The following is a 27,538-nucleotide window of genomic DNA, read 5'->3' as shown; positions in this document are numbered from 1 at the left end:
TATATGAATATTTACCCCAATTAGCGTTCTAGTTTCGCCCTTGAAAGCGAGCACAGAGCAGTAAAATGAGCAGCCAAGCATCATTGGAGCAAACTTAGTAGACACGCATGACAATGCAAAGGAAATTTAAGAGCCGTTTCTTACTAAAACATACAAAACCAATTTATCATTACTGCTTGATCATTGTTCTTCAGTTCGCAAAATAAAAATACAGAAAAAAGCGCTTTACCTTCTCCACATGTGCGTTAATGTAATATAATACTTCATGTAACTTCTTCGGTTTGTTTGTCTGAGTCTGCATGAGTGCTGTTTTCACCACGTTCGTAGTCACGTGTATGCCAGGGTCATAAAGGTTGATTGCAGCTTGTTTACCATTTACCACTGCCACTACTGAGCTTCCAGTTCACTGACACTTCGCAAATTTGCTTTAAGCTTGCTAAAAGAATAACATATACAACATGGAGAATTTGATACGAGCAATAGGAGATCCAGGGAAGTTTCAAGTGTTTATGTTCTCTTTGATAAGCGTTAATTTAATGATTATGTTATCTGCTCATTTCTCCATGATATTTTATGGAGCAAAGACGGAGCACCATTGTAAGCTTGATGCTAATAAAAATTTCAGCGATTTTATACCATTCAACACTCAAAGTAACAACAAAGAACGCGATAGCTGCCATATGTTTGAGGGTACGAATAACTCGAACAAGACACCGTGTACAAATGGTTGGATTTACATCATGAAAGACAATGAAAGAACAATTATCTCTGAGGTTAGAAGCTTGCATTTATTCGTTATTGAACCTGTTGTTGTTGACAAATCCAAAGAAATTCATTAAGAAATAGCTAAAATAAAAAAACATACTTCGAATGGAATCGCCGTTCAGCCGGTAGTATTTGTCTTATTTTGTATAGCTAACTTAAAATGTCCGGCTATTAAAGGGAAGGATATTAAGATACCAAATTGTTTCTGTCGCTTCGAAGAGTATGTTTATTTAAGCAGTTATCCAAAACACAAATTAAATTACATAAAGTATGTTTAGGACAGCAAAATGAAGTTACAACCGATTTCTTACAATTTGCTTACTTGACCAATATATTTAAATCAATTAAATGTTAATCAACGCGAGGTACTTAATACACCAGTGTGCTTTGCATATAGTGATTGGCAATAAAATTATAACAATACATTGATTTCTAAACGTGCTCATTCTTTTATACACTCTGAATAGGGTATTTAAAAAAAACTAAGGCCCTGTTTACATGAGACCGGAACAAAGTCAAACCGCTACCAGCTCGTGTCGGTCATAATATTATTTATAGTAAATGTTTACATGGGACCGTTACGAAAATGACTCGGAGCAGTCTGAAGTCAAACCGCCTGCTGAACTGATCCAACTGAGTTCAGAGCGGTATGAATTGAAACCGGCATCAATGTAAACTCAAATTAAGGCTGCGTTTACATGGTAACGGATACGTTTTAGTCCGGATGAAATTTGTGACGGATTCGTTATGTTTACACTGAACCGGTACATATATAAGAAAAATAAAAGTTTGAGTTCACTGGTCTACCGTTACTAAGAGGAGAAAACCGTTTGTGTCAGAAGAAAAGAATTTTACGCGGCCACACCAGGGAATTCTTTAATCAAGTAAGGGAGTAAAGGATATGCCGGATCTCCAAGAATGCAAATTCCAACAGGTTCAGTGCCTGGTAATAAGACTTCTGGCAAACTGGGAATTGCACCCTCTCTTAACATCTCATTTACGTCTGAATTACAAAATATTCTTGAATCATGCACATTCCCAGGCCATTACACCTCAACATCTAGAAAACAATACTTGAAGTCTGTAATAGCTTGCACATTAAAATCACTTGCATTGTTGGTTGGTTGTTTGATGAAGATATGAGTGCCTCTACAGCACCAATGCATTGTGGAAAGCTTTTTTTTTCATAAAAATTTGAGACTGCTTCAAAAACATCATGTTCTGTCTGAGGTAATTTGATGTACTCAGGACCAAATACAATGGAAATTACAAAACATACTCTTCTAATAACCAACTATACAGTTGATCTAGAAACGCCAAATGCATTTGCAACTTTTCGTAATCTTCCTTCATCAGCAAGATAGAATAAAGTCATAGCAACTTGCTTCTCAACAGATGTAGGAACTGGCATATTCATGACTTCCTTTTGAAATGGGATTATGATTTCGTTTCACAGTTTCATGAAATTGTCTTGTGACATCCTGAAGTTCTCTCTCCATTCACGACCTACTACAGCACCGGAAAAGAAATTTTCCCACCACAGAGATGTTCTCCCAAGTCTCACCCAACATCCTTTTGCCTTTCTTTTACTTTTTATTTTCATCTCTGTAACGATGGACGACTGTGTCAGCAATGTAGCATAACTTAAAAAGAGAATTGAACGTCGTTTTGAAAATAACTGAAGCAAACTCATGAGTGTACAAGTTAGTAAGTTTTGTACACTTAAACATAATATGTATGGATTACAATACTGCATTATTTATTTTCTGCCGTAAATTCAAAACACATGCTGTAATTTAGATGCAAAGAACGACATATTGCTCATCTTCTGTTCATCAAGCCTTTACCTTCGTCTTTGCCCTCGATAATTTACCAACGCCAGTTCATAAACAACGTTCAACGTCGCCACAGCACCAAAAATAAATGCAAAAATGCTCATAGGAATCTCTCTCATGTTGGAAAATGCAGTGTAAAAGTTAAAATCTTAATTGAGCACTGACACACTGTTTTGTCTCGTAGTCAAATACACTTGAAAACGGTAAAATACCTATCTGGTTAAACCGTTCACACTGTAACTGATATAGAATGGAACTGTACCGGCACGGAATTGTACCTCAATTTTTCAGGTACAAAATTGTACAATTTGGGCGATACAAAACATGGACGGATCCAAGCAGATCCGTGTAAACGAAGGGCCTATCCGTCACAGATTTCATCCGGATTAAAACGCATCCGTTATTGTGTAAACCCAGCCGAAAGTTCAGACCGGTCTGAAATGGCATCAACGCATGCGCACAAAGCAAATTACAAAAGCAAAATGACTAGCGAGCGTAAAATTAGTCTTCAAAAGAGGCATTACGCGAATTTAGATTTGTCGTGATTTCGTGCCGGTCCCATGTAAACATGCAACAAATTCCGATTTTCATTCCGGTTTTACTTCGTTCCGGTCTCATGTAAACAGGGCCTAAGATCGTCTTTGAAATTTGCGGACATTTGGAATTAGCATGATTAAGCATTATTGATCCTCAGGGAGCCTCAATACAGGGTGTCCCAAAAGAGCGTACAATAAAATAAAATTTTTTCTAAATGCATTGTAGTTTTATCAATAATACCACAAGTATCACAAATATCAATATTACAGCTCTGTGCCTCTTAGATTTCATATGGTTTTAAACTCTTTATACAGCAAAACAAATTAAAAGTACTTTATACACGCTGAATATCATCTTAAATTTATTACGCCGAAACTTCGTAAGTGTAACATCAAAGCGGCATTAACTGAGGTAAAACAGCCACACTATCCACATAAATAGAGTCATATTTTCCATAAGTTGCTACGAACATAGAAAAAAGTATGAATAATTAACCATGCTGAACAAATATCTTTTGCAAACTAAGGCTATGTTTACACGAGACCGGATAAGTTTTCGTCCGCTCAAAAACTGGCGTCGTTAACCCTTCCGTTTACATTACAATACGCATCCGTACTAATTTTTTAACATGTATTTCAACGAATATTCGTGCTGCTGTAAAAGCGTGCAAATAAAAAACTTGTGCGGATGAATATTTTGGCAGTACTGTGTAAACACAATCCAGTTGTTTTTTCGATCGGATTCGATCCATACCCCTCACTATGCCCCTGATTTTTGCGGTCCTTTTCGAATGAACTATAAACAACACTAACACTATGTTTTAAGTGAAATGTACTACACATGCGCGGGTGTGTGCACAAGCTATCATAATAGTGTCTCAAAAACGAACCACGAACCGTTTCTTATCCATTAATTTAGAATTAGGAAGTACTTGAAAGCTGAATAGTGTAAACGGTAAGCGTAAACGCTCGAGTTTTAAACGACCTGTAAACAACATCGCCCGTGCAAGTTTTGAGCGGGCGAAAACATATCCGTTCTCGTGGAAACATAGCCTAAATTGTCTTATGCAGATTTTATATAACTATTTGTGCGGGTTCGAAGTTTTTTCTGTACACCCTGTATAAACGCTGTACATTAATACTTTCGTATATTGGTGCTACTGCACATTGCAATAGCCAAAAACTCGCATAATTTGCTAAATAGTAACGCTATTTTCAAATTTCGAAGCACTATTTTGTCAAATTCAAACTTCCGCTAAATTTTTGTGAGTTATCGGCGATTTGAATTATGTCATTGAAAAGCATCGCAGGCATGCCTCAGTCCTGCCTCAGACACAAGATCAGCAAGCATCTCAGGCTCGCCTAATAATGCCTCAGTCATGTCTCAGTCATATGTGAACCAGGCTTTAGTTTTCTTTTATAATTTAAGTCAGTTTGACCTGGTGTGTAATGATGCATACAAAGTGGACTTGTCAACAACAATTTACTTCACTGGCGTTACATTGGGTGGAATTTTCTTTGGTGTCATTGCGGACAAGTTTGGCAGAAGACCTGTCATCGCTTTTACTTTATTAGCGGCAGGAGTTCTGAACGTCGCCATCTTTATCTTCAGAAATTATATTGCTTTCGCTATCTTTCGATTTTTTCTTGGTTTAAGCATGCAGGTAACGGTGTATTCTCCATTGTTTACTTGGATATTGGTAACACTATTTTAACACAAATTTTTAACATGAACATCAATATTGAATATTTTTTCACGTTTATTTTGAATAAGTGTTTGGTCATGCATTTACACGTGTTGTCTTTTAATGGGTAGCAATTCGGCATAACTTTCATACAAGACAAAAAGACATATATTTTTGTAAATGTACTAGCACAAACGTCTTTTTGATTAAGTAACCTCCACAAACTGAAGCAAAATTGTTTTTTAGCGCAAATCGTGTTAGTTATACACTTAGTAATATGATGAGCTTTTTTGTGATTACAATTTTAAATCTGGAAAATGTGCGAACAAATGCCGAATGGACACAACTACGTTCATTGAAAGTGACATGAATAAAATTAGCTCGGCTATAAAGGTCGGCCATATTGATTTGATTGTTCTCCATGCAGGGTCTTCAGAGCTCCAGTGTGGTACTTGCCATGGAGCTTTTTCCGACAAGATATCGCAGCCATATTGGTGCATTGTGTGGTCTAATAGCCAATATTGGAGGCCTTTGTTTGGGAGTACTTGCCTTCATCATCAAAGATTGGAGATATCTTCAACTGGTGCTATCTGTTGTACCATTCATGCAGATGTTTTCTTTATGGTACATCATTAGTACAATTATAACGAAATCTTTTACAGGTTTATGCATGTCGAAGATACCTCTGGGAGAATTTGAGAGCAGATCAAACCAAGCAAGAGACCGAAGGCTTAGGGGTGCACCTATATGAGAGTTCTCATAACGTCTTGTTTTTCAATTGAGAACAAAGAACATCGTTCAATTCAATTTTAAAGAAATTATTCTGTAAAGTTTTGAAGTTACACATGCAATGTTTTCACTGCTACACTTCTTAATGTTGCATGACATTAATTTACAGTCATAATGTAACTTTTCAGGTTTATACCAGAGTCAGTACGTTGGAACATGTTGCATGGCCATTTTATAAAAGCTAGAAGAGTCGTTCGCAGAATTACAAAGGCAAATAGACTCGATTTTCCAGAGGAGACGTTTCAAAACGTGAAAGAACAATCTGTGAGAGAAATAAACAGTTCCAAAACAAAAGATACAGCCAGCATACTCGACATCTATCGAGAACCTTCATTGCGCATGACATCTCTTATTTTGACTATTGTTTGGTGAGTGCACTATAAACACAAATGTCTGTGATATAAAAGATCAGCAGGAGTTGTTGGCTAGCACGTATCTCAAAATACTGTTCAATATTCATACAGATATTCATAAATCAAATATTAATATTCGTAAAATTATATTGAGTTAACAAGAGAGCTGCGGTAATTTTCTTTGACTATCACTGGATCTACTACTCGCGTGCGTTTTTATGAGGTGATCATTTCTGATGTTAATTAACACTGTACCACAGTAGAGCCATTTCATTGAATTTTTTCGTGTTACGCATGTCTTATTACGCTTGTGATTGCCATATTGGCGGCCATGCAGTCAATTGTTGTTTTTTTCTGACCAATAAGAACGATGAAACTGCTAATGACAGCCAGTGATCAAATATATATATACAGTAGCCAGTCACCCATAAGGTGTACCTTTTGTAAATTCCCTATACTTTCACTAAACGAAGTATTTATTCTTGTTTTGCACAGGTTCAGCATAACGATTACGTTCTACGGTTTATCATTTAATATATCTTTCTTGTTTGGAAACAAATATTTCAACTTTATTTTTGGTCAAGTCATTGACGTTTTGATGGTTTCATCTTTGTTGTGGTCCCTTCCAAGGTAAGCATTATTTTGCTTATGATTGTGTGATATGGTGCGGTATGCCGCACAGTAATTGATTATCTCTACCAAGAAGTTATATTATATAAGTAGCTATGCTGTGAGTTAATTGGAGCCGATGGAAAGCATAATATACCGTATTATAAAAAACTAGTTGTGATCGACGAAAATAGTGGCACACTATTTTATATTATAGAATCGCCTAAAAAATCTCCCCTTTATCCTATACACAAGAAAATATTTACCGACTTTGTCGTTATATAAATATATCTAGATAGCAAGTATGTTACATTGTGCATAAGCTTAACAAATCATTTTAAGGTTTGAGTTGATTCACATTGACGAGTTTCATTTTGTTTCATTTTGCTTCTGAATTTGTGACAACGGACACAAGCATATAGATTATATACTATACCTAGAGTTGTCTTTGCAAATTGCATTATATTCATAAAACAAAAAAGGGAATGCATTTTTGAGGGAGCAAAATAAAGTCCCAGATGTTAGCTACCGTGACTGATTATGATACTTTGACTTCTTTGTATCTATCATCCTTAAAATATTATAGTAAATTTTATCACAAGCAATTTTTTGAACTATGTTTTATATCATTATTTTAGATAATTGAAACCACTCGTATTTTGCAAAAGTTGTTTGTTGGGCTTTTATACTTATTTGATAAATTGTTGCCAATGAAGTGCCAGGCGGGAAATGGATTCTTAATATAAATATTAGAGCCCAACAAATAGTTTTAAACATAGTCAAAAACAATATGGTTTTATGAAATTTATTAAAAGAATGACGTTTCGTCTTTACTCAAGACATCTTCAGACTAATTAGGAAGTTAACAAGAATATAGATAAATATAGAGTTATTTACATAGTTTGAAGTATCAGATTACTGTGAATGAATGTGATGTATGTGTGATGTAAGTGTAATGTAAGTGTGATGTATTGAGGTGTTGAGACTAGAAAAGCTTAAGAGGGATGGAGCTGCTTTGGGTGTTAAGTGAAGGTTTTAGTTTGGAGATAAGGAGGCTTTCGTGGACAAGTCGTCGGAGCAGGATGAGATGATTTTAAAATCGTCTGGCGAAGCAGGGTGATTGGAGGAGTTACTTATACCCTCACACGAATATCTTCATTTTTTCCCGTTAAGGATAAAATTCCCAAGTCTCTGAGATCTGGTGTTGTTGATTTATACACGTATCGATGCTGTTCCGCGTCGTATGTGGGTCAAACCACACGCCACTTACACACCAGAATCTCGGAACACTTGGGGATCTCTCCTTTGACTGGAAAACGCTATACTAACCCATTAATGTCAAGTATTCTTTCTCATAGTAACTCCTCCAACTACCTTGCTTCGCCAGGCGATTTTAAAATCGTCTCATCCTGCTCCGACACATTTGACCTCATGATCCACGAAAGCCTCCTCATTTCCAAACTAAAACCTTCACTTAACCCCCAAGGCAGCTCCATCCCTCTTAAGCTTTTCTAGTCTCAACACCTCACCCTAACAATACATCACACTTACATCGCACTTACATCACACAATACATTACATCACACTTACACATTCACAGTAATCTGATACCTCAAACTATATAAATAGCTCTATATATATCTATATTCTTGTTAACTTCCTAATTAGTCTGAAGACGTCTTGAGTAAAGACGAAACGTCACTCTTTTAATAAATTTCATAAAACCATATTGTTTTTGACTATGTTTAAAATTATTTTTTGGGCTCTAATATTTATATTTGATAAATTATTCATACTTATTTATTCAGTAAGTCGTGAGTGTTGCTTGCTGCAAAAAGCTTTTTCGTCTCTAATTCAAGTTTTAAAAGACTTCAAAAATGTTCTACTTTTCACCCACAACGGAAAAAAATGTTAAAAAAAGTTAAAACATATGAATATGTGTGTTGTTAAAGCAGAAAAATAAGCAAGAACAACATGATATCGCGTATAGTTTAATTAAAACATACAAGACCTACAGATTATATAACCAACATATAATGATAATAACAGCTCGCTTAAAGCATTTACTAACGATTTAAATTCGATAAAATTTGCTGATGTTGGTACTAAAGAGCAAAAACATTTACTCTAACCCAAACGTTAACCCTAACACTAACCCTATCCCTTCCCTCCTAGCTTGCGTACTCAATGCCATCTCTAGTCTTATTTATAATCTCTACAAGCACAGAGTGTTTCGTAGTTTTGGGGACAAAAATGGCGTATTTGTTATTCTAAATATAAAAATTATCTCGTTCATCGAGCTACTTGTTGTGTCAGAAGTAGTTTTTCCCACTCGTATATTTTTTATAAAGGTTCGGACGGCGAAAACCGTTGCTGGTTATATTACCTAATTGTACTGTTGCTTTGGTAACATGCGCTGTGATTGCTGGCTTAAATAAGGGTAACTCAACTTTATTTATAATATAGGTAGTCTAGTTATTAACTTGTGTTTATACTGAAGAAATTGCTTTAATTTGGAGCACGAGCATTAACCATCAAGAAACATATCGACTTGGAAAGCTTCAATATTTGCGAGTAATTAATTCATGAAAGAAGTAAACGGCCGCTTGCAATGTATTATTTTTAACTTGTGCTTTTTCATAAATTATGTGTAATGCTCCAATAGACCTTTTTACGGATTTTGACGCCATTTTGACGGTTTGGCAAGCATTGTCAGGGGAGGTTATAAAGGTTACGGAGGTTAAGGAGGTTTCAATGTACTAAACGTAACAGAAATTACTATTAAATCACTACACAAACGGTCTGTTGTTCTGCGATATTGGAAAATAAGACAAGTTTTGATTTCTTGGTTAAGAAGGAAAAATATTTTTGGAAAGTTAAGATGTTTTTCTAGATTTCGTGAAGTTTTCTTTTGTTTTTGTGAAATATTTCTTGACTTGCGCACTGTTTTGTTATGGTACTACGAAGCGCCATGATAATAAATATAACACCTCAATCATATACACGCGCTATCTTTCTGTTTATTTTTGAGAATTATATGTTTAACAATAAAAATGCGAAGTGCATTTTTCTTGGTTATTCTTATTCGCTCTTTGTAAGCATTTTTATTATTTAGATTTTTCTTAATGGATGGAGAGCTACGACGATTTTAGTGCTTTAACTGTTTGTACACTTGCACTATGAGCCTGTCAGTTGTACGTCCACCATAACAAGGAGAGAAATAAGATGGGTAACCATTTGGGGTAACAGCAATTGAAAACTTTTCTGTTGTGTGATGCTAATATATTCTGATCACAGTGTAGCTTGCACATCCAGAGCACTAGGAGTTTCTGTGAACACCTCAGTGCACTGAAATTAGGCATCTAACATTTTAATACACTCTTCTAAAACATTCAGGTAATTGCGGCTTTATTTGCCATTTCCTTGGCCATTTTAATAACCACCCGAATTCTTTCGACCTCAAATGGACAAACGTTGCACATATCTCAGGAACAAGTGCTTTAGAGATTTTGAACCGAAATGATAAATCATCCACAAGAAGACCAAGTCTAAATTTTATTAATGTTACCAAGAATCCATCATCAAGTGTGAGTTTTCTCCAAGGGCCTGGCTTTAATGGAGGAGATGTTATATCAGCATCCTCGTAAGTTTGAAACTTGCTTTTCAGTTGAAACATTTTACCTACTTTTGTCTTTTCTTTTTGCACCTGCCTTTCTCTCTTCCAGTGCATCATATTAATAGCTTTAGAGTACAGTTAATAAGGAGTTAAAATGTTTCTGTATTAGGCAAACCGGTGTAGAAATGACTCATTCTTTCTTTAATCACTTCTCCAAAAACATGATCTGACTTCATCCTTTCTTTTGTAATTGCGTTACACTAAGAAACTCATATTCATCTTCATCACCTGTTTCTTGATCCTGTTGTTAATTAACTTCACCACAGGTTCCAGGTAAATCATCTCTAGATAGTTGCTGAGACCGTCTTTTTTAGTAGGTGTGTGCCCAACCTTGTCTTCTGTTAGAGTAAGGAAGAGAGTGGGATTTGGGTTTTCTGGAGTTGGTCTTCCATCAACAAAGTAATTTGCTCAGACAAAAGTTCCACTACCAGGATTTAAGTTCTCGCTTCCTTTTGATATGTTTGCAATCCAAACAGGCCTTTTGGATGCATTCCGAGTAAATCTGAAAAAGAATTAGTTGTACTGGCATGCGATCTGACTTTAAACTTGTTTGGATATCTTTCATCATTTTCACATCCAACAACACAACATCGCGCATTTTGGCATAATTTTAACGCTATTTAAGACGCTTAATAGTTAAACAAACTTATGTTTATTATTAATCTACAGATTTGTACCAGTAAAGTATTAACATTATAATATCTAAAAGAAATATTCGATTAAATCAATGTAAAATCAGAGGATTATCTAACATATTTCTATTTCAGTCTGGAAGCAATACAAAGTCGAGTCTCTAGGAATAGTTTCTTAAATATATAATTGAGGTGTTATATTTATCATTATGGCGCTTCGTAGTACGACAACAAAATTGTGCTTAGTCAAGAAATAATTCGTGAAAACTTTATAATGCCATTGGATTTTAAATGTATTGGAATAATAACTTGGGGAGTGGAAGGGGGAGGATTGAAGCCGTGTTTTGTGGGTAGTGCCAGTCCTTTGTAACCTTTTCTAAAAATAGGCACTTTTATATCGCTAAATTTCGCCCTTTTTTGTTCAACACCTTCAATATTTAGCTATAGTAGAGGCAGTGCGGTGTTTGAAATTAAAACATTCTTTCATATGACATTCTTTCACTGCATAATACATTCTTTACTACATAAAACATTCTTCACTACATAAAACTTTACTACATAAAACATTCTTCACAACATAAAACTTTACTACATAAAACATTCTTCACTGCATAAAACTTTACTACATAAAACATTCTTCACTACATAAAACTTTACTACATAAAACATTCTTCACAACATAAAACTTTACTACATAAAACATTCTTCACTACATAAAACTTTACTACATAAAACATTCTTACACTACATAAAACATTCTTACACTGCATAAAACTTTACTACATAAAACATTCTTACACTACATAAAACATTCTTCACTACATAAAACTTTACTACATAAAACATTCTTACACCACATAAAACATTCTTACACTGCATAAAACATTCCGCACTGCATAAAACATTCTTTCATATTACATTCCTTTCACGAGAAAATATAGTAGAGGCATTATATTTTTTTCTCAAGTAACTAAAAAGATTGTTTAGTTTCTGAAATATTATCTGACAAAAACAAAAAATTGCGCGAAAATATTCGCTTTTTTATCGCCAAGAAAATATGCATTATTTCAGGGGGGGTTAGAGGATTTTATACGTATGCTGGCTTCATCCAATGACAGGGCATTCTTAATTGAATTATCATTTCAATATATTTATTATTCAATGATCAGTGCTCGTGTTTTTAAAAGGCTATTTTATAAACATGATTAATCTCGAAATCTACATGTATGCATTTGGATGATTTAGAGAACATGTGGATTTTTAGACGTCAAGCTGTTTTTTGTAGATTCGAAAAATGTAAACTTAATTCGAACAATAGCAGCGCTTGGAGGAAAATCTCTTTCAGGGACTTGCATTAATGTTATGATTTTGTACACGGCAGAGCTTTATCCAACCATTCTCAGGTAACATATTGAAGACCGCTGAACTGCATTAATGTTATGATATTGTACACGGCTGAGATTTATTCAACCATACTCAGGTAACATATTGAAGACGGGTGAAATGCTAACTCCATTAACACAAGGCTCGCGAAAGCAAATATCATATAATAAAATAGTTCTTTTGAAATTTCATTTTTTGCAATTGTTAAACTTCTTATTGTAGATAAAGATCATCAACGTAATTAAAAAGACGAGTTTAACGTAAAAGTGAAATCAGTTTTGAAGAGTGTTTTAAAGTGCCCCTTCATGCCAAAAAAATTAATTGTTGCATTAAGTTTATGCATGTGTGATTTTAGTGTATCAGCGAAAAAAGGTTTTTTTAGTTTGGTCAACTTTTTCCATTTTTATGGCGGGTTCAATTTGATAAAAGCGTAATTTTTGTTAGACGTTGTCGTAAACAGAAAATTCTATAATGACGTTTTGGGTGACGTCAAGTGAGGGACTCGCCAATGTAAAATATACATAACAATTACCTGAAAGAATTCAAAATTTGGCTAGACCAAGACTTTATGCCACAAAGGCAAAAGCTCACTGAAATCCCACTTTAAAAATTAAACCGCCAGAAATGGAACCTGTTTTTAATAACGCTGATATTTTTTGCTACTAGTCGGCACTTTAACGTTGCTCGAGTTCGAGTTCATTGCATGTAATTAATCATAGAATTTACCTTGTGACAAAAGAATTGATAAATGGCGAAAAACTTGTTAAGTAAGGTAACTTTTGTCATATTTAAACTTTTTTCAGGAATATTGGTTTTGGGGTGGCTATGTTTTGGTGTCGTCTTGGTGCCATGGCTGCTCCACAGCTTTTCTTTGTCGTACGTACAAAATTTTGTTTTTCATACGGCTTGCTTTGCTAACGGCTGATGCTGTAATCATCCAAATTAATTCAGTGTGTTTTCTTAATATAAATATCAGAGCCCAGCAAAGTGCTTTTAAAAGAGCCATTTAATACAAAATAACATATAAAAAGAAATATTTATTTAGAAGTTTTGACTCTCAAGACATCATCCGACAGTATTAAATTACAAGTATAGAGGGATATATATATAATAGCTATTTACATAATATTAAATTACATGGTGGGATGAAAACGTGATAGTAAATATGAGATAAGATGGTATGAAGTGGGAGTTAGTGTGTTTTATTTGATTGTGTGAGTAAACCGAAAAGACTCATCAAAATGATATTCATTGATCATATCAGAACCACATTAAAAATTTTTAGCTATGCTATGCAAACATATCAAACATGAATTCAGCTCAGAAAAGTATAATGTGTTTCCATTGTAGGGTAAAAAGACATCAATTGTAATACCTTACATTATCACGGGCATCCTACTACTGTCCAGCAGTATTTTAGTCTTATTTCTACCAGAAACGTTTCAGCAAGTGCTTGCAGAACGGATTGGACAAAGCAGAGAGGATGACTGTAATGACCAATCACAAAAGACAAAGGACAAGGATAATTTACTAGAGTCGAGTTTGTAGAAGAAAGTGTAATTGTAAAAATAGTTTACAGTTTTAAATCATTAAAAAAGTTTTTAAAAAGCTCTGCAACAAAAATTGCCAAATTATAAGAAAGAAATTAACAAGTCATTTGGACGTATCAGAAAGTTAGTAGAAAGTTAGTTATATTTTCTATGGAAATCATTAACACATATATTTTACATGTTTGTAGATGCAGATTCTAGGATAGAGATTTCTCTAGGTTAGTAGAGTCCTGAGGAAGACGGTTGATGTTGACTGATGTTACGACAACCTTACCGCTATTAGGTTTTCCAAACGCTAGTGAACAATTGCAAAGTTTGTCGAAACGTCAGTCAACATCAACACCAAAAATCCTTCTCAGGACTCTACTAACTTTATCGATCTACATCTGCAAGCATCCAACGATACTCTCAGGTTCAAACAATTCACTTTATTAAGATACATTTTATATAAATATGATTTTAGAAAATATTGGTAGATGTGCTAAATTGTCATTTCACAAATCTTATTCAAGTTAATAAATTCTTTCAAAATAAAAAGCTCTTAAAATTCACATAAACTAAATTTACCACAATTTCAAGTTTTTTTATTCAACACGATGTTCAGTTTGGAAATACCCAATTACTTTGCATATAGGGTTTTTATGCAGTGCATGATAGGAATACGAATATTCATTTCATCCGCGGGTCAAACTCAATGGCCTTTCATTAAACCACGCATTTGACCTTTTTCTCATTCTGTTGACATTTTCATTCAATCTTGAGAATTTTTCTGACCTAAGTACTTTTAAAGTGCTTATATTACGAATTTTAGCCCCCCTTTTTTATGAGCTTAATTGAAAATTTGGATTATTTGAAGAACTATGACATGTCGCTGGACTTAAACAGATAAATATAAGTTGCTTAATTTTGCCTCCAAAGTCGGGTACTATTTGCGAAACTTTTACGACGGCATATTGATACTTGTGACGTAGATAGTTGAACACGTCTGTTTCCGTCAATATAATATTATATTATTAGAAAACAAGTTTTCCGGAAAGTATGGCCTCAAATCAGTGCTCAGATAATTCGATTCGATGTCTGAATGCGTATCTGATTCGAGCTCGGAATCAGTGGGTTATGTCGAGCATTTAAACGACTTCGCATATGACGATGAAGCGCTCGCATTAGATGGTGATGAAGTGCATACTCCAGATGATCCCGATGGAATTCTCCCTGCGACATTAGAACAACGAAGTGATAGCGTAATTCCACTCGGTGAATGGTAAGTTGTTGTTTTCTCCTGTTTGTAATATACATAAAGTTACTTTATAAACCACAATGCTCCCACGTTTCAGGTGTAATTGTCAATGCTGTCATACGGATTTGTTAGAAGGCGCATTAGAGTACAGATGCTGTAAGGAAATAGGACCAGCTTTGCAGAAAATGACATTCGATGGCAGCATTGAGAAAATATCATGCATAACACAGCATGCCAAATTTGGGCCTTTAGTTCATGAGGCTGTCCTTGAAAACGTCGGGCCACTATTGAGAGATAGGAATGGACGTGCTTATCGCCGCCAAGCATCACAATCATTAAATATGTAAGATTGTAAATTGTATGAGAAAGAATGTTATCATCAACATTGTTTCATCAACAATAATTAGTCCAACCTTTTTATTTACTTCAGGTACTTGAGAGCTGTGGCATACAGATGGTTGATGCAATGGTTTTGTGGGTCTATGGGATGGGAGAATACTCGGCCTTTACCTGCTTGTGTTTACCACGTAAAGTTCTTTTCAACACATTTACCACAATTTTGCTCTACAATGGCCATCGAACCAATGTTTTTAATGTGTACTTTTGGATTTTCAGCCTTGCAGTTAAAGCAAAATTTTTCAAATAGCTCAACCAATGAGATGTAAAATACCATGAACATAGGTTGTTCATAAGAGCTTGCTCCTCCATCAATTCTGTAACACGATTAAGAAAATTCATTATTATGAAATACAACAGAGATCTAATTCTTTATAAGATAAAATACCTGACTGTATCACTTGTGGTATCTTCATCTAAATCTTCACTCTGACTAGACTCTTCGAAAGAGGAGTAGTCCGTGTATGATTCTCCTTCGAAAGGCTCTTCAGCACTCCCCTGCATTCCATCGTCTATATTAATGCTGGTCACCACGGATGTATTACGATTTTCCCTGATTTCGCTTCAATATTCATTTTGCAGCTTCTGGGCCTTTTTCTTCAAAGATGCTTTTGTCTTTTTATACCAGCTTAAAGTCTTTTGTAAAGATGTAAGTTTTTTCTTAAGACGATGGCACGATTTACATGGAGACTGGGATTCACAAATATTTTCACCAACTGCATGTAGTTCTTCTTCAAATGGCGAATCGTTTGCTTCCCCAGTGCATACTTCAACATGCTCAGCTCCATCACTAATATATGGTACTTCCTCATCGAGAAAACATGTTTCCTTCAGCGATGGCTTATGGAGAGTATGTTGAATGATCTACAAAAGTTATACCCAATTTACATATAACAAAAGAAAAATTAACATAATAGAGCGTAAACTTACTTGTCTTCGCTTTCGATCGTTTATTTCGTCCTGTAATGGTTCAGGAATCCCAGCCACGTCAATGGTTGGGATAGCATCTTTCTTCAACCTTCTTTTGAGCTTGACTTGCACGCTCAAATTAAGGTCAAAACAAGAATCTTCAAAATGCGCAGAACACAGACACGAGGTAGAGGAAGCCTCAAAACCCGGTCTATATTTACGCACAAAATTTACCCATTCTCTATGTCTTTGCGGCTCTGTTTCTTTTTTAAGAAACAGATGCATCGACATTCCTTCGGTTTTTGAATCATTGGCGCAACTAATTTGATTAGGTCCGCCAGCAACACAGCGTTTTCCTCCGCGTTTCTTATTAAGATTACTAGTAGAATACGCCATGTTGATATATGTGTTCAACTTTCTACGTCACAAGTCATTAGCATACCGATCAAAAAGTTCGCAAAAAAAATGCTGAAAATCGTGACTTTGAACGTCCGTAAAATCACTTTCACCAAACCAATTTCAATTATAATTGCAGATTTAAAATCACTGAAACAAGGTCTTTCAATTTAGCTAATAAAAAAGGGGGGCTAAAATTCGTAATATAAGCACTTTAAGTACGTTTAGTATAAGAGACACTCAACAATAGAGCCCTCAAAGAAAACTTTTTCAGGAAATTCTTAACAAATGTTCCGTGTATATTATGTTCCATGTAGATTTGACAAACGATTATTACTCATAAAGAATATTCTGCACCTGAAGTAAGAGGCGTGGCAAGTCCACTAATTTTTCCTGCGAAGCAATTGTCTAATAAAGAATTGAATAATGATATTGTTCTGAACTTTACATAGCAGGATTGAAATATGTTGGCTGATTAAATTAAATCATAGTCTAATTTTAAGCTAGTTTCAAACGTCGAATTTTGATATGCGCAGAATACATTAAAAAGAAAATGAGATAAAATTCCTCATTTTTTTGTTTTAAATACAATTGGCTCATATAAATTGCAGCATTTGAAATTCGTGAAAACATTATGACTACGTTTACACCACTCCAAAGCGAAAAAATTACGGAAGAATTTGACTGCGTTTAAACTGATCCATTTGAATTCCGCTACAGTTTTGAGGGTGTTTACACATAATGTATATCTCTGTGAAAATTTGTTAGTTTTTTGTGAAAGAATGACGCTATTTCTTGTTTACACATTGCTAGATGTTTCTATTTCTAGCCACAGATAGCCGTAGAGCAAAAGACGTTATTTGCAATTTATATAATTTTTCTTTCTCTTTTTTTTCTCTCTGTTTCAGGCTTATTGCACGGAAAATTTACCCCGAAAAAAGAAAAATTTTAACAATAAGTGCAAAATAGCCACGATTGTAAGAATTTCTTTCGATATTCATATTACGCAATTTTTACATATGAAATTTACTAGACTTTTCTTGAAGTACTTTATTCAAGATGATTTGCAATACATATGCTTGAACAGGAAGCACTCAGATATGCTGCTCACCAAGATATGGGCCTAAGGCTGGCTTACTCTACCCTGCAACTTTTGGCGGACAAGAGATGCAGAAAGCACTTCCCCTTGCTATGTAGCTAACTGCTAAAACGCTCGACTTCTACAGCCAGTCTAGACGTTGTGCAGGCAACAATCTCTTGTTGTCGAAATCTTTGTCGCGGTCTGAGAGCTTGTACGCTAGCTATTCACATGCAAATTAAACTTTTGCCGAGCTTTGTTGTCTGACCTTTTGGTTTTACTTTCCCACAATTTGCCCACATGGAACAATTTCAACAAAAACATACAATATTGATGCAAACGTTTTCATGCTATTTGTGCTAAACATCACCGCTTGAATATAAATAGATTTCAAGCAGACGTGTTTTATCCCGTATCATTGCTACCGGATACGTGTTTTATCCCCTCATCCGTGTCCGTTCCATCCGTATCCTGTGTTTTATCCCAATCCGTCAGGTAATTTGTAAATGCGAAATAGAATTTAAAAGTTAATCGAGACTTTCCTTAAGTTGAAGTTTAATTTGAATTCTACGAGTCATCAGCCGGGAGTGGAAAGGTTGTATGAGAAAGACAGTCTGAGATCATTGTTCGAGTAGAAGAGTTGGGTGGGAGTGATTGTAGAGCAATTGGTTCGGGCATACAACTCTGCCACTCCCGGCTGATAACTCGTAGAATTCAAATTAAACTTCAACTTAAGTTAAGTCTTGTTTAATTTTTAAATTTTACTACGTCATAAGCCTAGGTCGTATCAAGTTGTATGAGATTTCACAGTGAACAATATAATCAGACTTAAATTTTTTCATTAAAAGAAAAAACAATTCCAGCAGTCAAGGTTAAATATCATATTAAAGGTTGACAAAACATATTAATTATTGTCTACTGGTGTCAGAATTATCGAACCAAGATTAAATGAAGTTTTAATAGGTTTATGGTAGAATGTCTAAAAAGTAGAGGCAATTGACCAGCCAACCGACTCAATATTCTGATTGATGTCTCCTAATTTATGACCTACACAAGGCCAAGAGGTTGCTTGGGTACTGTGACAGCCAAATTCCTTTGTATTAATACCAGCTGCTGATAACACTGTTTTGCACCACAGCGATATTGTCTTACGCGAGAAAGGTTGCACGGTTTCGTATAACTTATTAAAAATTTTTAACACTCTTCACTTCGTAAATTCTTTGTTCGCTTGATGTATTCCGTTATGTGCTAAACCATACAGAGCTCAGGCTCATGAGGGTAAGCCTAAAAAACAATTGGTGGAATATGGTGTCCAGCCCTAGTTTTTTTATATTTTCTTGAATTGCTAAGCCCCATTCCTCCACATTTTACAACCCTACATCACACAAAGCCACCACAATCAGAACATTAACAAGATGTGCACAAATCATATGTGATTCACTGTACGCTCTACACAACGAAAACAACTATCTCAAACGTGTTTTTGACAAAAACAACTATAACTCTGACTTTATCAAACGCAACATTTACAAACCCAACAAACCCAACGAAACGAACGTCTCAGTGACAAGAGCAACGATACCTTACATCAAAGGTACGTCTGGGACTATCTCGATTATGTTACGACCATACAACATACGTGTCGCACATAAACCGATCACAACATTACGACAAGTACTAACGAACATAAAGGACAAAGAACAACCCAACGAACAACAAGGTGCAGTTTACAAAATAAACTGCTCCGACTGCCACGCCTCCTTCATCGGGGAAACAGGCAGGAACTTAAAGATAAAACTTACTGAACACAAACGAGCTACTAAGAAACAAGACAAAACTAATCACATTGCCGAACATCACCGAATCGCAAAGCACAACATTGACTGGGACTCGGCAAAATGTATTACTAACAGTACTAACTATAGACAACGGCTTAAATTAGAAAGTTGGTACACTAACTTGAAACAAACCCCCCTGAACAGATCACAGCAATGACCGGCAACTTAAAAACGACTTATTCACAATACAAACTATCAACTAAAAACATTACCCTTAACACTAATTCACAATGACAATACACAATTGACACCCACACATTACAACTAAAAACATCACACCTAAATCACACATCACAACTAAAAACATTTCACTTTACACTAATTCACAATGACAATACACATTTCCTGTACACACAATACAATGACGTAAGAACCAGATAACAAATACGGCTTACCTGACGTTTACTCCTCATTTGACTCTGAAGATGACTACGGCTAAGATTGTCGAAACGTCAGTCAACAACAACAAAAACAGTCCTTCTCAGGACTTTACCAACCTGGACGATCTACATTTACAAACATATAATTATATGATTCAATATTCACTCAAATAGCGGGGGTATTTATTGGCTATTGAGTGTGGTTGCTTGTATTGTAAGTACTTCATCAGTATACAGGCTACTGCGTATTTTGCATAATAAAAATCACTATGAAAGTATTCCCAAAACAAACACCATTGTTCGTTGAGAGAATACAGGCTACAGCGTTTATTCGGCAATTTTTTGGAACCAGCTATACATGCTACATTGTAATGTTAGATATTCATTTCAATGATTTCATAAATTTGGGAGGGATTTTGTGATTTTTTATTAGAAGAATTATGTTTTCACTTGAAGGCATGTTTTGTATTGTAAAGCATGCCAGTTTCTTTATTCGTGGCTGTGTTTGCAACCATCCATACAACCACACCATTTGCTCACCATTAGAGAACATGGAGCATATAATTAAACGCTTTAACTTAACAAAAGATCTGTAGGATATATACAATTTAACAAGAAGAAACAATCGAGAGCACCAGTCCACAATCAAAAGCATTAATTTATAGCGCATACTAATTGGAATTAGTAAGCCTTTAATAACCGAGCGCGAGGTCTTTACGGAGAAATATCGGACCGACGTTTTTTTATACAGACCGAGCCCGTAGACAGAGATCCGATATTTCTCAGTAAAGACCGAGAAAGCGAGGTAATTAAAAGGCTTATTATATGGCATTATTTGACCTGAAACGAAGCTTGCTTTATTTCTCTTCCTTGCTGTTTTGTACGGGTTAGCTTTCACTCTTCTAGTCTTTCACTCTTTTAGTAAAAAATAAATCGCTTCAAATTGTATTGTCTGAATAGTTAAACTGTTTTCCCGAGTGTTTTTCCTTCGACTCACATTCGTAAATGTTTTTTGTTTCGTTTCTCTTGCGTTTTGCTGTTTGCTTTACGAAATTTCTTTTCATTTGACAATAAAATTACGCGTTTTGGACCGTGGTCGATTACAGGGAAAATAATGACCGGCAAAAATGTTCCCGAGCCAATCAAAGCGCGCCATTTTGCTAGAAGTGGCACTTGTCACATAATAACAATGGGTATTCAAGTGTCATTAACGTGCATTCAATAAAACCAAAGGAAGGATCCTTTAGGCAAAGCAGACATTCAAAAGAATATACATAATTTGTATGACAGATAGTCCGTATAGCAACAGATATAGTCATGTAGTCTGTCGCAGATAGTTTGGCTTAACTACAACACCGCACTTAACTGAGCTTTTCTATCGTTGAAAGTAATGTGTTTATTTGGATGTCTTCTTTATCTAAATTACTTTATTTGATCTTATTGAATATACGTTAATGCTAGTTGAATATTCCCAATTGTTATGTAGAACAAATAACTTTTGATTGTAAACTGTTGCTCTCGAGCAGTTGCAACCCTCGACCTTCGGTCTCGGGCATGCACTGATCTGCTCTTGAGTTCTCCCAAAGGTCTCCTCGGTTTGCATAAGCCTGCGCAAATACAGTAAACATCTTTTATTTCTTAATTGTCATACAATCAACTGCTCTTAAAAGTAAACATTCCATATGAGTAAGCAGAGCAGAATTGGAACAAACTGTATGTGTGCACTCCATTGAAATATTTTGTATGACAATAAATCACTTACTGAATGAAACTGATAGAAAATTTGCGTTTTGTTTATTATTTACCTTTAGATACAGTATCATCTAACTCTTCGGCTACTTGAAAGAAAACAGCGTAATTTCCTTAATCTCGTGTGACACACTCTCGACCAATGAAACGGTATGAAAAAATGTACTTTAAAAAGTTGTATGGTATGTGTTTACGGCAGTTGCTGCCAGTCACTTGCATTTTCTGACAATTTGATCGCTGAACTGATAAGGTACAGCCACAATAAAATCAAATACGCAGCACCGAGCTGCACAGAGAAAATTTGGTCTTTTCCCACCTATTTCATAGCCATCAAAATGATTTTTATTCTGACAATTGTCTGGTTTGCGTCGTTTATTTTGAAATTCTATCTCAACCGACAAAACATGCCACCTGGACCAATTCCATTGCCCTTTATTGGCAACCTTCATTAAACCGGAGTTGATTTTCCATTTTCTCTCGAACATCTGCGCAAAAAGTACGGGGATATTTTCTATTTTATTATTGTGATGGCTTTTTTAAAAGTATTATATTGGGCTATTATGTTCATATTGAAAATTCGCTTTCCGCCTGGCAAATCTCTGGCCACGATTTTAAAGAAACGGTGGTTATAATAGTTTGGAGTTGGCTTGTAGATAAGAAATGTTCGCATGGAGATCAGATGATTAAAAACTTGATAGCTTCGATTGACAAAGTAGGAAGGGCGTTTTAGTTTTGTAGTTTACACCGTCTATTTCCGTTCCTTAAATATATTCCGTCAAAGTTTCATAAGACCATGGATGAAATTCAAAATCTCAAAAGTAGAACACTTGGAGTCGAGTGTACAGAGCATTATAAATCATACAAAGAAGGTGTTACTCGTGATAATACAGATGGCCTTATCTCCGCTTGCCATAAAGACATCCTCAAACAAGGAAAAACAGCAAAGAAAAAAACCACATGACTGCTGTGAGCTACGTAATTCCGAATGTTTTAGTGGGCGGTACTGATACGGTCTCAACGACTATGGAATGGTTTATGCTCATCATGATTTTGCAACCTGATTTGCAGAAGAAAATTCAGGAGCAAATAGACGACGTGGTTGGCCGTGATCAACTTCCGTCTTTAAAAGATGCTTCAAATATGCCGTTGTTAGAAGCGACAATTTGCGAAGTTTTACGTTACATAACCGTGCTTCCAATGACAAGTCGTAGTGTAACTAAAAATACAGTATTAAATGGTTTCACGATTAAAAAGTATAATCCTCTTCTTGCCAATTTCTATCAAGTCCACCCCAATCCAAAGGTTTGGGAGAACAGCGAGGAATTCCGACCAGAACGCTTTATGGATGGAAATGGTAAATTTGTGGGCTGGTCTGCATTTTCTCAGTTTGTTCTCTTTACTGAAGGTCGTAGGATTTGCATTGGAATGGCTCAGGCGAAGGTTCAGCTACTTTTGATAAGTTCGAGCTTTCTTTATCGCTTTAACGACGCTTTTCTTTGGAAGTGAATAAGGATGAGTCAAAACCTGATCTGGAAATTATACAACCACGTAACGTGATAAAAATTACGTCATTAACATTGCATATACCAGAAAACATTGTACTTTTTACTGGGCATTGTGCAATGTTAGGTTTAATCATTTGTTTGAATTGAAATTCTGCAAAATTGATAATTATTTCACAAACTTGATTATAGTGTTGACAATCTTGGATTGAGTTATTTCGGAGTCTTGATATAAAAAATAATGTATGAATGATATATATTGAAACTTTAGTTTCGCTTTCAAGAAGTGTCATGAAAAGTATGTTTTTGTTAATGCTCTTGTTGATACTAATTTCAATGCAACAACTACGCGTCTGAAATAACTTATGTGTTCCAAAAGTGTAGTTTAGTTAGTGTTTTCTCTCTTAGAAAAGTTCTTGCAAAATAATTTATGAAGTATCAAAAGAGAATTGAAATAATCCTAGAAAATTAAGCCTTAAAAACGATCGTTTATAAAATCCTGCAAGGCGCAACTTCGCTCTCCATTTATTGGCAGCTCAGTGACATTGCTCATATTGCGGCCTTTAAATTTTGGCGGGAAGTGTTCTTCCAGTTACATTCAGTTCAATGGGTCTTCAAACTGTTTACTCCTTAAAATGTGACAGACACGGAATTAATAATTATTAATTATTGACTCCAGCTTTCTTTGAACTTTCAGGTTTACGTTTCCCGTTAACGTGAATCTTTTCGTTCAGTTTTGTGTTTTTCCTCGATTCATGTATAATCATGTTCCACCCAAACATCATATTGCCATTAGAAATTTATCGCTGCATTTTGCTACATCTGCCTTTCAAAGATGTTATTCGTTGTATGTTGGTGTGTAAAGCTTGGAAGGTGAGCGGAGATTCTTTCAATGTAAACCGAAAGTACTTCGATTCCACTTCATTTTTTGTTTAGAGGATGTTGAGCACGAAAAGTTTTTGGAAAAGTTATATTGTGAAACACTTTGATCTTGATATAAAATCAGATATTTCTAACGAGTATCCTTTGGCCACGTGGGCTTCCAAGGCATGGGAGAAAGAATATCCGGAATCTTGGTAAGTTATATGTAATTTATGTTTTTTGAAATAAGCCAATAACTGTGGGTATGGCCGCCTCTTGTTGGTGAGATGGTAAGAGCTTTAATGAAAGCATTGACATTTAGGAGATTGTTACAAATATATTTTTCGAATTAGGACTTTTCGTTTAATTCAAAGTAATTTGGATTTTGAAACATTTAGTAAAACTATTTGTTATAAAAAGAGGCATATTTACAGCCATAATATTTATTTAGGTATTGTTACTACAACAACAGAGATGATGCTTATGTCATTCGACCTTTTCCATCAATGTGGAATTGTGGTGTGATCCACCCGTATGGATTGGATCCTCTTGCTGGAGATGCTGAAACAATACAAGGATTAGTTCGATCTCTTGAGATTTTGACTTATATGAAAAGTGAATTAGTTCGTCTTGACATCAACTGTGGTGAGTCAGAAATGCACTTATTATATCATACTTATATTCTTACTCAGATGGACTTTTGCATTTCTCCTATTGTTGTATTACATAATAGCTATTGTGTTGCAAGATCCTTGAAATAGGAATTTTTCTGATGTATAGTAATGTAGTCTGTCAGTTTTCTTATAATCAAAATTGCAACAATCCACAATATTTAGGAACTTGGCGATTTAGGCATTAAGCATTCTTAATTCATTAAGTTGTCATTAATTTATGAGAAATATGAGCAGATTACGGTTTGTAGAATTTAAAACTGATTATATTCAATAGTACTATCTTATGTCCTAACCTATTGGTTCATTGGTTTTGAGGTTTTGTTATGTATCAGTCACTCATAAACTACGTATCAGTACTATGTTTGGACTCTCAGTTTTGTATCCGAACTCTCAGTTTCACTGTAACAAATTTCTCCATAGTTGTGCTTATTTGCATCTAAAATTCAAAATTGTATTTTTTTATGCTCTGTTGCATTTTGGTTACTACCATACTAAACACAAAAAATGAAGACTTCTTGATATTTGAAATTTGATTATCCAATGGAATAATTGCATGGCTGTGGCTGGTTTGTGTTGAAAGAGCATATGCTTCCAGTTAATCTTGAGAAAAATATGAAAGTACTATACTTTGTTATAATGCTTAGCAACTGAGCTTCCCTCGTCAACCTTGGTGAAATTTCAAGTTAAGTCTAAATTTATCTTATTCAGGATCCTACAGAATCTTCTAGGATCTTACAAGAACCTAGTAAGATGTTACAAGATCCTACAGTATCCTAAGTACTCAATCCTGTGAGATTCTAAATTTCTACAGAATCTTGCTCAGGAATTTTTATCAAGTATTATATAAATCCCACAGGATCTTACTGAATTCTACTCAGGAATTTCACCAAGGAAGGTACATAAACTGTGTCATTAATTCTATTCCTTCAGATATTTAGTTAAAAATCTTAAGCAGGAACTTTAGACCTTACCAAACTTTCAGACATTTCTCTTATGTCAGGGGCTGTTTGATTCATATATTCAAATGTGCTGGATCAATAGCTTTTGAAAGCAATTCACTTAAGGGACTAAGCAATTTATTGTCAAATTAAATCAGTCAGACACAACTGAATATATGAATACACATCCCCACCTCAATAAATATTCTCGGAACAGCTCTGAGAATAGGCTGTTGTTGAAGTAAGTACCACATGTGAGAAAAGAAAATAATGAATACTAAATCTATGAAATAAATAAATGTTGTGTTTATGGTTCTAGACTACAACTACAACTAAAGAAATCATGCATGTCATTTTCTCTAGCTGCAGGATCTACTTACTCAACCACAGTCTGGTCAGTGTACCATTTATGCAATTTGTTTACTAGATGTGGTCTGATGAGCTTAACCTCTCCCACCTGCTTTAGATATTTGTAAATATCAGATCAGGAGGGAGTGTTTAAGTTCTGAACAAATCTGTTGAAAAATTTTCATATACAATGGTTCCACTGTACCTGGTCTAGAAAGAAAAAAGGTTTTCTGTTGGAGAAATGCGTATTTTATGAGTCAGTTAACTAGCGTGATTTTTTTTGAGATTGGCTGTGTTTTCTTACACTTAAAGGACTGCAATGTTCAGATAGTGACACGGACGAACCAATCCAAGTTATCATTTTTCCATGGAATGAAGAGGAGTTTCCAAAGCCAATGGAATTAGTGAATGGAGTCTTTAAATTTCACCCAGAAATCTGCGAAAATTTCCTGAAACATACAAATTATATGGGCGACTTGAGAAAAGAAGAATTATATTTTCATTTGCAACCAGAGGATTTGGACGTAGATAGTGAAAGTCGAGATCAACCTTGCCTGAATGGTATTTTTGGCATAAGCTGTGTTGAAGAGGATGAACTTTGGAAAATTCCACCTTCGAAGGAATTCTATAAATGGCTTCAATCCACAATGTGCCCATCACTATCCCTTAATGTTGGCGAGGCTAAACTCTGGCCATCCATTATCTTCATGTTAACACGCCTTGCTCCTGGTTGGATTGGTGGTGTAGTTACAGGTGAGACGTGCCATTACTATTGATATGTTCTTGGTGAAATTTACAATGGTGGATATTGGTAGATGTAACCATTGAATACGTTGTTTGATATTCTGTTCGTTAAATGTATACGTTATGTATATGTACAGCAAATTATTTAATTTACTATTTGATAAAGTAATAATTTATATTGTTAACACTTTGGGTTTAACATTTTTCACGATCTGACACTCAGTGACAGGTGGATTTAATCCAAGTAGAAATATTCTGTTGTATCAAAGATAAGATCATTTAGAGTTTAAAATCAAATAAAGTATCAGTTGAATAGATACGTAGCTCTAATATTACTAGTGGGACGCATTGACTTGCTGGCGGACAACATATCGTATGAACAACCAGTGGTATGTACCCTGTGTTCATGTTTGCCCAGCATGCGTTATTTAAGTATTACAATTCCAAATTTGGATCTAGAATGCTTCATTTACACTTTTATCCGACGTAAATCATCCACTCCGGGAGTTTTTTTTAGGTGCGTTGAGTTTTCGTACATCAAGGCATCATTTGGGAAATAGCTTCTTTAGATAGTCAAATCGATTTTAAGAACATTTGAAATATATTTGATATGTTGAAAATGTAAACTTGATGAACTTTATGGGCGCGTAGAAGTCAATATCGCAAAGCCTGAAG

General features: G+C 35.1%; 3 protein-coding genes across 4 annotated transcripts; all 3 read left to right on the top strand.

Moving 5' to 3' along the window:
- The first annotated feature begins 372 nt into the window (after positions 1 to 372).
- On the top strand, positions 373 to 13,930 carry LOC124449406 (solute carrier family 22 member 8-like). Of its 2 annotated transcripts, none has more exons than XM_047000320.1 (9): positions 373 to 773; positions 4,566 to 4,800; positions 5,249 to 5,445; positions 5,739 to 5,978; positions 6,459 to 6,593; positions 8,924 to 9,012; positions 12,166 to 12,283; positions 13,067 to 13,139; positions 13,699 to 13,930. In XM_047000320.1, the coding sequence occupies exons 1-9, from the start codon at positions 751 to 753 to the stop codon at positions 13,795 to 13,797; spliced, it is 1,209 nt and encodes a 402-aa protein (XP_046856276.1). In that variant the 5' UTR covers positions 373 to 750; the 3' UTR covers positions 13,798 to 13,930. The 2 variants fall into 2 exon arrangements, with proteins under 2 accessions (XP_046856276.1, XP_046856275.1); XM_047000319.1 differs by having other exon boundaries at positions 13,614 to 13,930.
- Positions 13,931 to 22,753: 8,823 nt separating this feature from the next.
- LOC124449083 (cytochrome P450 2U1-like) lies at positions 22,754 to 23,302 on the top strand. Its single transcript, XM_047000027.1, has one exon. It carries the CDS (start codon positions 22,754 to 22,756, stop codon positions 23,300 to 23,302), a length of 549 nt encoding a protein of 182 aa, XP_046855983.1.
- A 705-nt stretch (positions 23,303 to 24,007) lies between these two features.
- Positions 24,008 to 27,180, top strand: LOC124448468. The gene is made up of 4 exons (XM_046999484.1): positions 24,008 to 24,171; positions 24,235 to 24,374; positions 24,611 to 24,804; positions 26,432 to 27,180. Exons 1-4 carry the CDS (start codon positions 24,064 to 24,066, stop codon positions 26,893 to 26,895), a joined length of 906 nt encoding a protein of 301 aa, XP_046855440.1. The 5' UTR covers positions 24,008 to 24,063; the 3' UTR covers positions 26,896 to 27,180.
- Positions 27,181 to 27,538: the final 358 nt, after the last annotated feature.

The sequence above is a fragment of the Xenia sp. Carnegie-2017 genome, unplaced genomic scaffold (assembly GCF_021976095.1).
Source record: "Xenia sp. Carnegie-2017 unplaced genomic scaffold, XeniaSp_v1 HiC_scaffold_23, whole genome shotgun sequence".
Taxonomy (NCBI): domain Eukaryota; kingdom Metazoa; phylum Cnidaria; class Anthozoa; order Malacalcyonacea; family Xeniidae; genus Xenia; species Xenia sp. Carnegie-2017.
The sequence above is the reverse complement of the archived record's forward strand: the minus strand, read 5'-3'. Positions and strand labels throughout refer to the sequence as shown.